General features: G+C 32.9%; 1 protein-coding gene across 1 annotated transcript; it reads right to left on the minus strand.

Moving 5' to 3' along the window:
• Positions 1 to 12066: 12066 nt before the first annotated feature.
• LOC104877639 (uncharacterized) lies at positions 12067 to 15403 on the minus strand. Its single transcript, XM_010646370.3, has 4 exons — positions 15176 to 15403; positions 13153 to 14410; positions 12772 to 12970; positions 12067 to 12662 (listed from the first exon to the last, which is right to left on the minus strand). The coding sequence occupies exons 2-4, from the start codon at positions 14360 to 14362 to the stop codon at positions 12371 to 12373; spliced, it is 1701 nt and encodes a 566-aa protein (XP_010644672.1). The 5' UTR covers positions 14363 to 14410; positions 15176 to 15403; the 3' UTR covers positions 12067 to 12370.
• Between the last annotated feature and the right edge of the window lie 500 nt (positions 15404 to 15903).

Consider the following 15903-nt stretch of genomic DNA (forward strand, 5'->3'; position numbering starts at 1 on the left):
TGACCAAAAATCAAAATTCTCTTGGCATTGGGCATAAAAAATTGGGGATTTCAACTAAAAATGGCAGAGTGAGGATGAGAAAATGAGAAAATGCACAAAATGTGAAAAGTCAAACCCGTTGACCATGTTGACCAGACTGTCGACCGAACCAAGACCAATCGACCGATTCGTCAGGACTAGGTATTTAAAGAGACTCCCGTGTATTGTTTTCTCCACTGTTCTCCTCCATTTCTTCAGGGTTTTTCACATTTCGGCTTCCAGAGATCAGTTTAAGCAAGGTTTAGACCGATTGAAGGCTTTGGATTGGATTTTTGGGAGGATTAGGGGCTAAGGTTTTGGTTTTGGACTACACTTTCTTCCTCTCGCGCACCACAACCAGGGTTTTCTTCCTTTCTGCACACCTAGGGTTTCGGTTATGAGTGTTTCTCTCTCTACCAACCTCGTCTCCTTTGTTTCTTTCATTCTCATGGCTCCTAGGAGAGAGTTGATTGCCTTTAGGGCACAGGGCAAACGCCCAGCTGAGCCGACTCAGCCCCCTCTATCGAAGGCTCGCCAATAGGCGAGGTTTGACACCTCTCTATTCAGCTCCGTGGAAGACTACCAATGGTACAAGCAAAAGTTTGCTTAGAGGAAAGTAGTTCTAGGGAAAAGTATCAATTTCTCCCAACTCCAGCATTTCAGATTTGAGGGATTGTTTGGCAGGATGGGTTGGCTACCCATGGTGACAGTTTCGGAGCTGATTTTTTCGACATTGGTGCGAGCGTTCTATTTAAGGACGACATATGGCATTGGTGGCCCGATTATTTCCACTATTAGAGGACTCGAGATTCAGCTGGACTTGGAAAGCATCTGCCGCATTTTCAATATTGCTCCAATTGGACTCAGGGTGTACGAGTCCAAGATTTGGCCCATTATGCCGGGTTTTGAGCTTAGAGAGGCCATTCATAGAATGTGCGGACTTGCAGACGCCTAGAGGATGGGCAAACAATTGGCCCACAGCTTGACCGTGATCAATAGAGTACTATACCACATGATTTGCTCTATCTTGCTACCACGAGGCGGACACAAAGACAAGGTCTCCTATTATGAGGAATTCCTCGTGAACTCTATTCTAACAGGGAGACGAATTCACTTGGGGTATTTGATGATGATGCACATGATCTCATGTTGCGAGAGCATGACCCGTGTACTCCCCTATGGTAGAGTGTTCAAGGATGTCGGAGTTGATTGGAGCAGAGAGACATATTTTGAGGCTCCCAACATATATGATACATATGATGAGCAGTCTTTGGGGCGAATGAAATTTGAGAAGGCCCCCAATGGTTCTTGGATTAGGAGAGCAAAGAGACCACCAGCACAAGCCCGAGGACAGTGACAGGTACATCCTGGCGTAAAAAAGGAGGCCAAGATACGAGAGATAAATGGTGGAGTAGACCCTTAGAGAGGCTTTCAACAGATAGATCTCGAGCTTGACATTCTTCCACTCCAGTCAGAGGGTGTTTAGTTTGAGGCCATATTTTCTGAGCCGATGATGTCTGATCTGACTTACATAGTGGGACCATCTTCTCAGCTATCATTCACTTAGCCTCCTCACATAGAGATACCACCTCATCAGGCACCTCATGTTTCTAATCATGCACCTTGGATGGATCTATCTGCTCAAATTAGCTCTCTTGGCACTCGCATGAAGGAGCTTGCAGTAGTCAATGATACTCGATTCTTCTCCATGGAGGATCGCATGAATCGATATCAGACTGGTTTCACTTCTCAATTTGAGTATTTGCAATAGAGATTTGAGTGTATGGATGATCACATGGATCAACAGTGGGCTGGGTTTGAGCATCTCCAGCGAAGAATTGAGTGCATTGAGAGTCGTCAGAAGAGTCAGCATAAGGAGATGATGGCTTACCTACGCTCCGTGTTTCCACCTCCACTTCCTTAGCCTTGATTTAATAGAGACCTCCTTTGTTTCTTTTTTATATTGCCAAAAAATGGAGAGATATTTAGGATCTAGGAGACTTACATGCATATCATTGTCATATCTTTTGTTTGGATCATATATATAATAGGCTTATATGTTTCGTGTACATTTGACTTATATATGATATGCTATATGTTTCATGACTTACACTGTTTCATATTGAAAATTTGCATGTCTTGATTATCTTGGTTTTAACTTCATAAATTTTGATTGATTGATCCATGATTGGTTTGAGAGGGAGATTTTTCTTCTCCTAGATAACCAAGGTTTGTCATCATTAAAAAAAAGGGAGATTGTTAGCGCAAGGGTTCTCCTAATTAGGTTTTGATGATAACAAACCATGGTAAAGTTACTAATTGGATTGAATTGTAAAGAATCTCAAGTATTAATTTGGAAATTCATCAAAGGACCAAATGGATACAAGATCAAGACGTCTAGAAGACCTTTAATCATAGAAAAAAATTGTAAGATGAATGCATGGGTGCACTTAGGTTTTACATATCATTTCATGCATCTTTGGAAAACTCAATTTATTCTCTAAAGTTACAATTTCATTAAAACCCGAGTTTTATCAAATGTACCTTAAGCAAAACATTTCAAAATTGGCATATTAATTTACCTAAAGACCTTACCTAAGTGTTAGAAAAGAAAAGAACATAAAAAGATAGGTTTTCGGGGCCCAAAGGTTGAACCGATCGAAGCACTAGGCCAACAGACTAAGGTATTGGTCGATTGGTTACCCTTGCCTAGTCGAGGTCCGATCAAGGAGTGCTAAAAACATTCTCTCTCATCCAATAGTCTTCCCTTCCTGGTCGAGGTATCCTCATTCCCGGTTGACCTCCGATCGAGGTTCGGTTAAAGCAACAGTAACCTACCAAAGCATTAAATGCTCCAACGGTTAGTGAACCGGTCGACCCCCAGCTCAACCGATTGAGGCAACTTTTTGTTTTTCTTGGCTCCTGAGGTTAGACACCTATAAATTGAGAGCTTCACTTCATTTATGACATAGAGAACACTTGCATTTAATTATCTACCCACTTGTTCTTGCCTTAAAAGCTCTCATTTCTTTCTTGGTGCATTAAATCTTCACTTGCATATCTTTTAGTGCACCCTTGTGAGTCATCCTAGCTTTGACTTGTATTTGAGCCATTATTGAGCTAGGTTGATAGAAGAACATCCTTGTAAATTGAGTGTTAGAGCCTTCAAGTGAGTTGAATCTTGAAGAGATTGTGTAAGAGCCTATTAGAGCAGAGATCCAAGTGTAAAAGAGATTAGAAGCTTGGTTGAAGCTTCAAGTTAGTGGAACTCTTGCTCGGTTAGGAGATTGAGGAGAGTGGATGTAGGCAAGGAAGTGTCAAACCACTATAAAATCTGAGTTTGAATTCTCTAACTTTATCTCTTTATATTTGCTTCTATTGTGCTTGAATTTGTTGTGTTGAAAAAGTTTTTGAAAAACCCAATTCACCCTCCTCTTGGGTATTTTTCTCATTTAAGATTAGCCTTTATTTTCTCAAATATTATAAAAAATTAAAGTAAATTACTTTTGAAATTTTGTTATTTTTTACATTTACAATTTAGATTTTAATACAAAGAAGACTAATAGTACATTTTATTGAGGATGAAATATTTTCGTCTCCAATATTGAGTTTTTACAACAAAAACATTTCTTCTCTAATAAATTTCTTTATTCCTCCATCTAATGGTATTAGGACAATAATTTTGTCCCTCATTGTGAGGTTTTTCCTCTCCAAAACTATTTAACAACAAAATAATTTTTATTGCCCATTATTTACCTTTTGGGACGACATTAAGTTTTCATCTCCTAATATATTTTCTACCATGAAATATTTTGTTATTAAAATTTATGATGTCGTCACAAATAATTTGGCCTCATTTCACACTCAATTAAAATTTTAGACACAAATTTTTGTAACAAAATCAAATTTTGTTTCCCAAAATCATATTTGGAGACAAAATTATATTCATGTCCAAAAAAATTGTGCCAAAAGGTAGAATTTCTTGTAGTGCCTTTACTTATTAGATGAACGATAAAAAAATTTCCTTTATCATTCTCTCTCTCTCTCTTTAACATGTAAGCTAAATAAATAAATAAATAAACAAGAATACATTTCTTCAAAGACTTTTACCATAAATTTTACTCTATAGAGAATAAAAATTGTCAATGGTAAAATCAATCTCAATATTTATCTCTTTGTTCTTCTCTTTTTTATTTCTCCATCTATCTTTCTAGGGATTTTCTATCATCTCCAGATTCTTCAGACTTATATATATTTAAAACTAAAACTCCCCAAACTTGGTTTAAAATTTGTAACTCCCCAATCATGGTTTAAAATTGTAACTTTTTTTTTTTATTATTTTGTTTTTAATAATGTATCCTTATCTTTATCCTTATTATTATTATTCTATGAACTAAATTAGGAATTTTAGACTATCCACTCTTTAAATTAGGAATATTATTTAAACCTATTTTAACCTAACAAAAATTTTATATCAATTGGTACTAATTTATTCCTACAATAATTAAATTTAAATGTAAGAATTTATTCTTTTTTTCGTCATACATTATTGAGTACTAAAATAATTTTTTTTATATATATAATTTATTCTTAAAATAATTTTTTCGTCATATATATATATATATATATATATATATATATATATAATTTTTTTTATATTGTACATTGCATTTTTTTTTCCTATTTTCCTTTATTATTCATGTTTTATTCACATCAAATATCCATTTTGCACTACATTTTTTTATTGAACAACTAAAATAATTTTTTTTTATGTATTTATCTTTATATTTTTCTTGGAAACCTTACTTCTTAAATCTATAGAATTTTTCATCAAACTAAATACAGTTTTTTATTTTAGAATTATATTGTCTATAAATTTCTTTCAAATAATAATAAAAACTCTCAAACTCACGAAGACCTTGTTTTTGTCTAGGGTTATATTAGAGAAAACATTCATCGTACTACTATTAATTTTTTTTTTTCTTTTCTTACTTCCTAAACCTTTACTTATTAGATGAACGATAAAAATTTCTCCTTCTCGTTCTCTCTTCAACATGTAAGTTAAATATATATATATATATATATATATATAAGAATACATTTCTTCAAAGACTTACCTTAAATTTTACTCTATAGAAAATAAAAATAATCAATGGTAAAATCAATCTCAACATTTATCTTTTTGTTCTTCTCTTTTTTATTTCTTCACCTATCCCTCTAGGGGTTTTCTATCATCTCTAGATTCTTTAGATTTGTTATATATATATTTAAAACCGAAATTCTCCAAACTTGGTTTAAAATTTGTAACTCCCCAGTTGTGGTTTAAAATTGTAGCTTTTTTTATTTTTTATTTTGTTTTTAATAATGTATCCTTATCTTTATCCTTATTATTATTATTATTATTATTATTATTATTATTATTATTATTCTATGAACTAAATTAGGAATATTAAACTATCCCCTCTTTAAAAAAAAGTTTAGTCTTCTAAACTTAGCATACTTGAAATTAGAAAAAAAAAAATGTGAAAACTTTTCCCTCATCTCATCTTCAAGTCCCCAAATCACCTCTCAGTTAGAGTTATTACTCCATTGAACTTTGACTAATTTGATTGTTACAAGAAGAAACATCTTATCCATCATGTCAACAATCTGAATTGGAACTTCCTCATAAGATAGATTTTATGCTAAATGAATCGGTTAAAGTTCCACAACATGTGAAGGATCATAAACATACTTTTTTAAAGCTGATACGTGAAACACATTAGGAACCTTTTCCAAACTTGGGGGTAAAGCCACCCTTTATGCTAAGGTGCTAACTTTATCCAAAATTTCAAATGATCCCACAAACCTAGGACTAAGTTTTCTTTTCAAACAAAATCTCATAACCAACTTAAGAGGTGATACTATGAGAAACACATGATCACCAACCTAGAACTCTAAATTTCACCTTCTATTATCAATATAGCAATGTTGTATACTCTGAGCTATTTTTAATCTTTCTCTTATTAAAGCAATTTTTTTATAAGTTTCTTGAACTAATTCTGGTTCCAAAAATTTTATCTCAACAACCTCATCCCAATAAACAAAGGACCTACACTTTCGACCAAACAAAGCTTCAAAAGGTGGCTTCCTACTTTGAAAACTATTGTTGTAGGCAAACCCCACTAAGAGTAGATGGTTGTCCCAATTACCTTCAAAATCTAAAATACATGCCCAAATCATATCTTCCAAAATTTGAATTACCCTTTCTGATTGTCCATTGGATTGAGGATGAAAGGTTGTACTAAAATTTAGCTGAGTTACCATAGATTTTTGCAACCTCTTCTAAAATTGGGAAGTAAAACGGGCGTCTCAATTTGATACTATAGATATTGGAAATCCATACATCCTCACAATCTCCTTAACATACAACAAGGCTAATTTGTCCAAGGACCAAGTAGTTTGAATAGGTAAAAAGTGGGTTAATTTAGTTAGTTTATAAACAATCACCCACACAACATTACTTCCCACCACAAATTTGGGAAAGCTAAAAACAAAATCCATTGTAATGTGTTCCCACTTCTAATTAGGAATGAGAAGTGGTTGCAACATACCTAATAGACGTTGATACTCAGTTTTGACCTACTAACAAGTCAAGAATTGGGTAATATATTAAGCGACACCACGCTTCAAACTAGGTCACTAGTAAAGTTATCTCAAATCCTGTTACATTTTGGTCTCATTGGAGTAGACTACAAACTTAAAGGAGTGAGCTTCCTTTAAAAGTTCTTTCATGAGATTTCCAACTTAGGTCACATACATACAAACAAATTCTAAATCTCAATATTCCATCATTTAGAAGTACAAAGTAAAACTTAGTTCCCCTTCCTATATATAATTTGAACAACCTGTAGATCATCTATTTGTAAGGACTTGATCCTCTCAAACAAATTTGGTTGAACCTTAAGATGAGCAAATAATACTCCAAACTATAAAACTTCAAATTAAACTAGTAGTCTATTCAATTCAAATAACATATATGGTTTTCTAACCCTCAAGGCTACTAAAGAACCAAAAGACTTCTTACTTAAAGCATTTACTACTATATTCGCATCACCAGAATGATATAGAATAAAGTGGTTATAGTTCTTGAGGAGTTCAAGCCACTTTCTCTATCTCATATTCAATTCTTTTTTAGAAAACAAATACTTTAATCTTTTATAATTAGTGTAGATCTCACATGTCTCACCATACAAATAGTGTCTCCATATCTTAAGAGCAAAAATCACTATTGCTAATTCCAAATTATGAGTAGGATAGTTTCACCCATAAGGTTTCAATTGCCTAGAAGGATAACTGATGACTTTCCCATCCTGCATGAGAACACAACCAAGCCCTTAATGTGAAACATCACTATAAATAACATAACCCATAGAACTTGAGGGGACTATTAACATTAGAGTAGTTACCAATCTATTCTTCAACTCTTGGAAGCTTTTCTCACAACCATTAGACCACAAAAATTTGACCCTCTTTTGAGTAAGCTTTGTTAAAGGTTCTTAGAGATTCCCTTTGAAATGTTTGTAATAACCATCTAAACCTAGGGGACTCCTAACCTTAGTTACCAAGTTAGGCTTGCTCCAACTAAGTCTACCGATATTCCATCCTTGGAGATTACATGGCTAAGAAATAAAACTCTATCCAACCAAAATTCACATTTCTTAAGCTTAAAAAAAAAAAAAAAAAGTTGATCTAGGTTTAGGAAGTAAGAAAAATAATAATAATAATAATAAATAGAAGTATGATGAATGTTTTCTCTAATTTAACCCTAGACAAAAACAAAGTCTTCATGAGTGTGAGAGTTTTTATTATTATTTGAAAGAAATTTATATATAATACAATTCTAAAATAAAAAATCAGTATTTAGTTTGAAGAAAAATTCTATAGATTTAAGAAGTAAGGTTTCCAAGAAAAATATAAAGATAAATACATTTAAAAAAAATCATTTTAGTTGTTCAATAAAAGAATGTAGTGCAGAATGGATATTCGATGTGAATAAAACATGAATAATAAAGGAAAATAGGAAAAATAAAATATGTAATGTACAATAGAAAAAAAAAACATTAATTAGGATAATTAAATATATATATATATATATATATATTAATTTAGTACTCAATAATGTATGAAGAAATAAAGAATAAATTTTTACATTTAAATTTAATTATTATAAGAATAAATTGGTACCAAGTGATATAAAATTTCTATTAGGTTAAAATAGGTTTATATTAATAAGATTTATTTTATTTTTTTAGGTAAATCCTAAGTTTAATCAACTTCCTTGCTGAGTTCAACTTTTACTAGGTAAGGAATTATGACCCTTAAATATTTTCTAAAGTATTATTTTTCTAAAAGGGTAGGAAAATATTTTACTATATGAAGAATATTTCATATTGTGAAAAATATTACTATTATTATATATTTTGATATCTGGCCCTAGTCAATAGGGGTTGTGTTGTTGACCCTCATTACTTAATTGTATAAGGATTGGAAAACCTAGTCAATGGGGTAGTCACTAACCCTCATTACTTAAGTTTATGAGGATTGAAAAACCTAGTTAGTGGGATAATCACTAGTCTGATGGTACCATATGATTGGTTAGTCCCTTCTGAATTGAAGGATCATCTGTTTCTAAAGATCCCATTAGTTTGGGAAAATAATTTTTTTTTATACCTATATGTTTGAAGATTATATTATGTTATGTCACTTTCTTTTTTTATATATAAAATAAATTGTTAGTATATTCCTTATTGAGCTAAAGCTTACTACTTTTGCTTTTCAAAACCCCTTTTAGGTTCCCCAAATGTAGATGGAAATGAGTGACATTGAATATAGGAGGGGTTCTTGTTAGTTAAGTTTATGGTAGGCCTTAAAGCCTTTGTTTAGACATGATGATTTGGACCATGTGTTATGTTTTAATTATCAAGTTAATTTGAACAAAATTAGTATTTCATAATTATGTGAATCATGAAACTTCTATCTTAGAAAAATAATTTTAACTCTATGAACTCACTCTTAAGGGGAATGTATGAATTTTGTTCTTTTTTATTATTTAATCATTTTTGCATATTTTGCCTTTATGTTGGACATCCAAAATTTACAAGGTTAGCCCTAGCCTCAGGACATAAGGTGTTACACTATATATATATAATATGATTTGAAATAATGTAATTTAAATATGATTTGAAATAGATTGCAATAATGTAATTCTAATAGGTCTATTATAATAGTAATTTAATTTTTTTTCCTTTTTTTAATCTTTGGATCATAACATTTGATAAACCTTTTGGTTTTGACCAAAATTTAACATTTTAAAAAATAATTATTGGTTTTTGTTATTAAATAGAATTGAAACAAAATGGACATCATTGTTATAAACTAAATTGAATGATTTCTTTCAATTAATTCAACTTTTAATAGATGAGAATTCATTACATGGATTCAATCGTATACACCCTAAAGTTGACAGCAAATTTATGGGAAGGATAAAAGGAATGAAGGCTTATAATTTTATATTTTGATATAGCATTCGACACAAGAAAAGTATTCAAGAACAAAAGTGTTTGTTTTTTCAACTTGCTTTCAAACCTTAAGTAGTTTGTTTTTTTACTTTTTCTTGATTTATTACTTATTTTTTTAAAATTTGATTAAATAGAAAAAAATAAAATATTTGATTTTTTTTAATACTAAAAATAGTTAAACGTAATATCATAATTACAGGGAACCTGTTGAATTTTATTTTATTTTTTTGTTACTTTTTAACACTTAATAGAAATACAATATTAAAAAATAAACTAGCTTAATACTTAACGCTATCAAGCAATATTTAGTTTTAAATTCCATTTAGTTTTAAAGTCTTTGTTTAGTTAACCTAAGAAGACATTCCTACTTTTCTTTGTGTTGAGAGTCACCTAAATGGAATAAAATATTCAATATCATAGGAGAGTAAAAAGTATTGTAGAAATGATTTTGTTGAGAGAGTTATCTAAATGGAATGAGATATTGGTAGGTGAATAAAATATTATGGTGATTGTAATAGTTGACTTAGTGAGTGGAGGAGAAGTGTATGCTTCTTTGTTTATTCTATAAAAACAATAATTTTAGTAGTTGAAAACGTGTATGAAATGACTGAAAATATTTTTTGAAAAATAAGAAAATAATAAATGGATAATAGTTCATTTCCTAAAAATCTTTTGATAAATTAAAATAACTTGTAGTTAAAATATATTCTTGTGAAAGTATTTAAAAATGAACCAATATATTAATAATTGTTATTTTGTTTAAAAATAATTTAAGAATAAAAAAATAATGCTGAGTTCAAATATGACTACTTTGTTATGAGATTCATTAAAGAAATAATTGTTGATTTTACAGTTATTGCATCAAAGGTTGTACTCATTTAATGAATTGTATATAATTTCATACTTTCAATTATTGTGATATTAATGTTATTCTCATTTGATTTCAGTTTGATGACAAATAAAACATATTCTCAAGTAGAATTTGATGAAATTAGAGAAGAATGGATTACTTTTGTGTTATAACTAATCATGAATCATATTGATGTATCGTGATCATTCATGATAAGTCCTTTAGTTGTTATATGATTGAATTTTCCATTGATATTGTCTAACATTACTTATTCTTTACGAACTATTTTTATACCAAAATGAGAAAAAGGAAAAAGAAAAAGAAAACATTAGTACTTAGATTTGTTTATTGTTTATAACATCACATTTTCATTTTCAATAAGAACTCTAAAACTCATTAAACTATGAAATGCAGGTATACACTCTTGGGAGGACAATATGAAGAATAAAAAGAAAGGAGAAAGAGGCAACAAGATTTAGGTTTTTAGATATGACTCTTATGTCATACATTATAGGACATAAACGTTACTTTATTTGGAATTGAGAATTTTGGATTTTTGGATGCAACTCTTGTGTCATTTTATGGTTAGCCGGTTTTATGCATATGAAATGCAAGTATACATGAATGTTGGGAAGCTTAACATTTCTAAATCATGTTTTAATGTACATTCACTTTTCTTTTTTAGTTTTGGTGGGTTTGATGTGTTTGATGTACTATCATTTTGTGAACATTTGATATACAAATATTATTGGATGATGTAATATGTTACAAATTAATTCATAAGTATTATGAAAATATAAGTTAAATGTAATATGATTATTATATTTATGGACAATTTACACAGGTTAGTCTTATTTATTAATAAGCATTACAAAAATCTACAAATTAATCAACAAAAAACAACCATATCTTCCATAATCATTTACAATGATGTGACACCATAAATTAAAGGTGATACATTTAACGTGACACCATAACTCAAAGATGATGCATTTAATATGACACCTTATATATCTCATACAACTCTATGTCAAATTAAGCATCACTAAAAATATATGGTGTCTCTTCTAAATGTGTCACCATTTATCTGCTTTGGTGTCGCTTCCAAATACGTCACCAATTGATACCCTCTATGGTGTCAGTGGATAAGGTGACGCTATGTTGTAGTGACACCCTATGTTTATAGTGACTTATTATAAATGTCACCATATATCTTTTTCCTTGTAGTGAAGAAAACAAATACTGCCTATGTTTTAAGTATAGCATGTGTTTTAAAAAAATTTCAAACTCATCCCTAACCTATTTATTTAAATTCCAATCCCGCCTTCATCTCTACAAGTACATATTAAAATGTGGGTTCCACACAAATAAATTAACGTGGTGGCTGTGTTGGAGACATGCTTAGAATATGATATAATGGGAGTATGAGAATATATACAAAACATAGAAGCATATAAAGCATATAAATAAATGTAACTTTGAAATCACAAGAAATTGGGTGCAGCATATAAAAACATATTGCTTTAAGAATTCTGGTGTGCTGAAAATAAAGTTTGGTGGGCTATGACTGCAATCCTTAGGATCGTAAGATATCATGCTTATGCTTTTGTGTGTGTTAATATAATGGCTAGTGACATCTAAAAACCAAAGCACAATGTTTCATGTGCTGAGCATGCATTGTGCCTTTGTGATAACAGGTACTTTGATTACAAGATTATAGGATTTCTAATCTCAGTGCTTGCAACTTGGGGTGCAATATGTGCCTACTAGAAGGGAAGAAGAAGAATCACTTTTGCTAGAAGGCATAGAAAAGCAAGGACCTTATTTAACTTTGTACGGTACAATGCCTATCATAGAGTTGCCCTGCAATATCATCAGAATTCACCCTTTTTTTCCTTTTCTATGTACAAACCTTTCCATCTTCAAAGATTTCCTCTATAGATCACATCCACACATTCTCATTCAGTTTTTTATGCCCAAATTTGTATGTTCTGCTGGGATTGCAGTTGAAGTTATTGTCACCCCCAAAGCCATACTTGGTGCGGTACCCTGGGTAGTCCATAAAATTAAAGGGCTCTTCTTCTATAAGTCGAAGCCCAACTCTTGAGGCTAGAAATTCCAAATTCCACTCATAAAAGAAGCCATTGCTTTTGTGAGTAATGTGGATTTCTCCATCTATGTGAATCATCTTCTTAGCATTTTCTAAAAACAGCTGTACCAGCATTTGATTTCGCCTGCAAGAATTAACAATGATATAGAAGGAAAATTTTCATGTAAGAATTAGGAATACAGGCTATACATAAATTCGATTGAAGAAGCTTTTCAAAGAAGGAATCTACCAACCGGATCTTATCTTCCCTAGATGCATTGGGAAAAAATCCAGCCAGCGGGAAGTTGTAGACAACTCGATCAAAACGCATGCAATTGAATGGGAAAACGTGTGCCATTTTGGTGGCATCAACATCATGCATGACCTTAGCTCCCAAGCTCCGTAGTGAATCGATGTTGGACAAGGCATGCCTATAGTTTGTGCTCAAAAACTCTGAAAATTGCAGTCAATTAAGGCCATAAGACAAACCCCAAATGGGTGCTGGGGCACATGCTAATCAAGGTTTACTCGGGACTAGAATGAGAAAAATACCCAAATCAACCAAAATCATGACATTCATGAGAAACACTCAAAGAAGATTACCAACTTATGATTCAGGATTTCTTATTTGTTACCTATAGAATCAAGAGAAGTAGCGGTTATGTTTGTAGCAGAAGCAAAAGCCACAGCCAAAGACGCAGAGAATGAGAAGTCCCCTTCACCCACCAGCAATATTTTGTATTTACTGCTGTAGTGCTTTATCCATCTTACTCCAAGCTTTCCTTCCTCTAGGTCTTCTTCACAGCTGCTGTAGTCCCACCAATTTTTTCCTACCGCTCCTCTGGTTCGTTCTTCGTTTTCTTCAATTATGTCGTAATGGTGGAGCCGTGCAGAAACTTGCTTCTCATCACCTACAACTTCGACTTTAAATTTTGCAGGAATTAACAGATCCAATGCATCATCAGACCTGGAATTGCTGCGTGATTCCAAGCTCAGTGGAAAACCCAGAGAGTTTCGCTGCGATGCACCATTGATGCCTGAGTTGCTGCTTGGGACAGAGCTCAGTGGAAGAGTCACTGGATTTGGCTGGAAATGGGATGCACCACTCACGCTAGAGTGGCTGGAGGAGCTAGAGAGTAGTGAAGGATGAGTCTGTATCTTTGGCTGAGCATGAGAAGTACCACTTGGCCTGGATAGGCCACACGAGTTGGAGCTGAGTGGCTGAGGAGTCTGCACTGGTTTTGGGTAAAAAGAGGTTGTGCTGGATTGGCTGCATGAGCTAGAACCTAGCTGTTGGTGAGTCTCTAGTTTTGGTTGGACAGGGGATGATACAGTCGTGCTGGAGAGGCCACATGAGCTCAAGTTGAGTGGCTGATGAGTCTGCACTAGTTTTGGGTAAAATTGGGTTGTGCTGGATTGGCTGCATGAGCTAGAACTTAGTTGTTGGGGAGTCTCTAGTTTTGGCTGGACAGGGGATGATACAGTCGCGATAGAGAAGCCACATGAGCTCGAGTTTAGTTGATGATGAGTCTGTAGTGTTGGCTGAAGACGTGATGCACTACTTGTTTTGGAGTGCCTGAATGGGCTAGAGCTAGAGTTAGAGCTAGAGCTCACTGGAGGCGGAGGATGAGTCCGTAGATTTGTCTGCAATGCGTAGTCCCTACATGATTCTAAGCTCGGTGGAGAAGTAAATGGATTCGGTGGCAACGCAGGCCTTGAGCTTGAAGAATTGGTGTCTGAGGCAAATCTCGGCGGAGAAATCAGGGGTAGTTTTTCACTTGGCTTCTTTTTATCATCTTTTTCACCCCACAACCAGCGAATAATAACGGAGAGAATTTGACCCATTGAATCACCCGTCCCCCCCTTCTTTTTCTTCTTACTTCATCAAGGAGCCTGTAAACATAGAAATGTCCCTTGTCATGAAAACCATGCGGGCGTGCACTGCAATGTCAATGGACTTGACACAGGTCCCACCAACATTGCATTAAATTTTCCTTCTCGGACAAGTAAGATAAGGAATGCCTCTGCCACATACTGTTGAGAAATATAAGAAGATATTACCCACAATTACAAAGCCTATCATGTTAACATTCAAGTCATCCCACATCGGAATAAGAGAGAGGCTTTTCGGTCTCACCCCATAGTGGTTCCCTCGTAAAAAGGGCTTTACCACATATTTTTCTTTTTATTATTATATTTTAAAATTTTCGCTGCAGTATCCTTTCATAACATATTAAATCAGGTATCATTTCATATCAAATCATTGTAGCCTGCTTGACTACTCCAATTCCCAAGCCTTTCTCCTCCTTTTTGAAAGTTGATTCCATAAATGTCTAGTTTCCAGTGATGTAGGGTTGTGTGAGTCTTTCTCTGCCATATCAGACCGAGACATTAATATGACTCAAATGCAACATTCATGTTAGAATACAAAGGGATTCAAATTGTCAACAAATAAACCAAAAATCATCTTCACAGCCAAATCTACAACTACTAAACATCTTTTCCCTCTAAAACTAGTAAAGTTTTCATCCAGACATGTTGATTAACTATAGAAGAACATGCTTCTGCATCATCCCCATCTAAGTTCAGCATTTTAGCAGAAACTCAATATGAAAAAACAGAATGACAGAAAGGGTAAAAGGGCGCCAATATCAATACCATGCATGCAGATGAGCTTGTGGGTGATGAGAGCTTTGTTGAGACCAGAGATCAAAGCTCCCAAATCAGAGTTTTCCCACCAAAGATCGGACGAGATCAAACACTAGTGATGCTTGGCTTGCAGGAGATCCATCAGTGTTGGGTGTGAGAAATGAGAGTTGTGCTGAGAGTGAAGGGGGAGCAATATCAGAAGGTAAAGAAGCTTCCGATGATTCGTACGTCCAAAGACTTGGTTGGACTTGGCCATTTTTATGCTACGTGGAGGCACTCTATTCGGATTAATAAAGTGATAAAAGAAAAAAATTAGGAAAGATTCGAAAGAAGTCCATTTCATCAAAGAATTTGATACCCAAAGTGATCGAAGTAATTAAAATAGATTGATGATGATGATGATGGCTCCACCAAACAGCATTCCATACCCAACCCACCAATCATAAAATTCAGTGACATGGGAGTGCATAAAGCAAAATAAGATATACTAAAATTATTTTAAAATACTTTGTATTTCCAGATAATTTTTTATTTGGGGATCGGCAAAGGAAACAAAGTTGAAGAATTATTTTAAAACAATTTATTCATTTTAATTTTTTTTTTAAATTTTCTTTCACTTGGTAAATATTTCATAATTTTAAAAATTATTATATTATTTAATTCATATTATTTTAATACTTATCATTATAAAAATAAATATGCACTTAAATATTTATAAAAATAAACATTATATATTT

This window comes from Vitis vinifera, chromosome 19, assembly GCF_030704535.1.
Source record: "Vitis vinifera cultivar Pinot Noir 40024 chromosome 19, ASM3070453v1".
In the NCBI taxonomy this organism is placed as follows: domain Eukaryota; kingdom Viridiplantae; phylum Streptophyta; class Magnoliopsida; order Vitales; family Vitaceae; genus Vitis; species Vitis vinifera.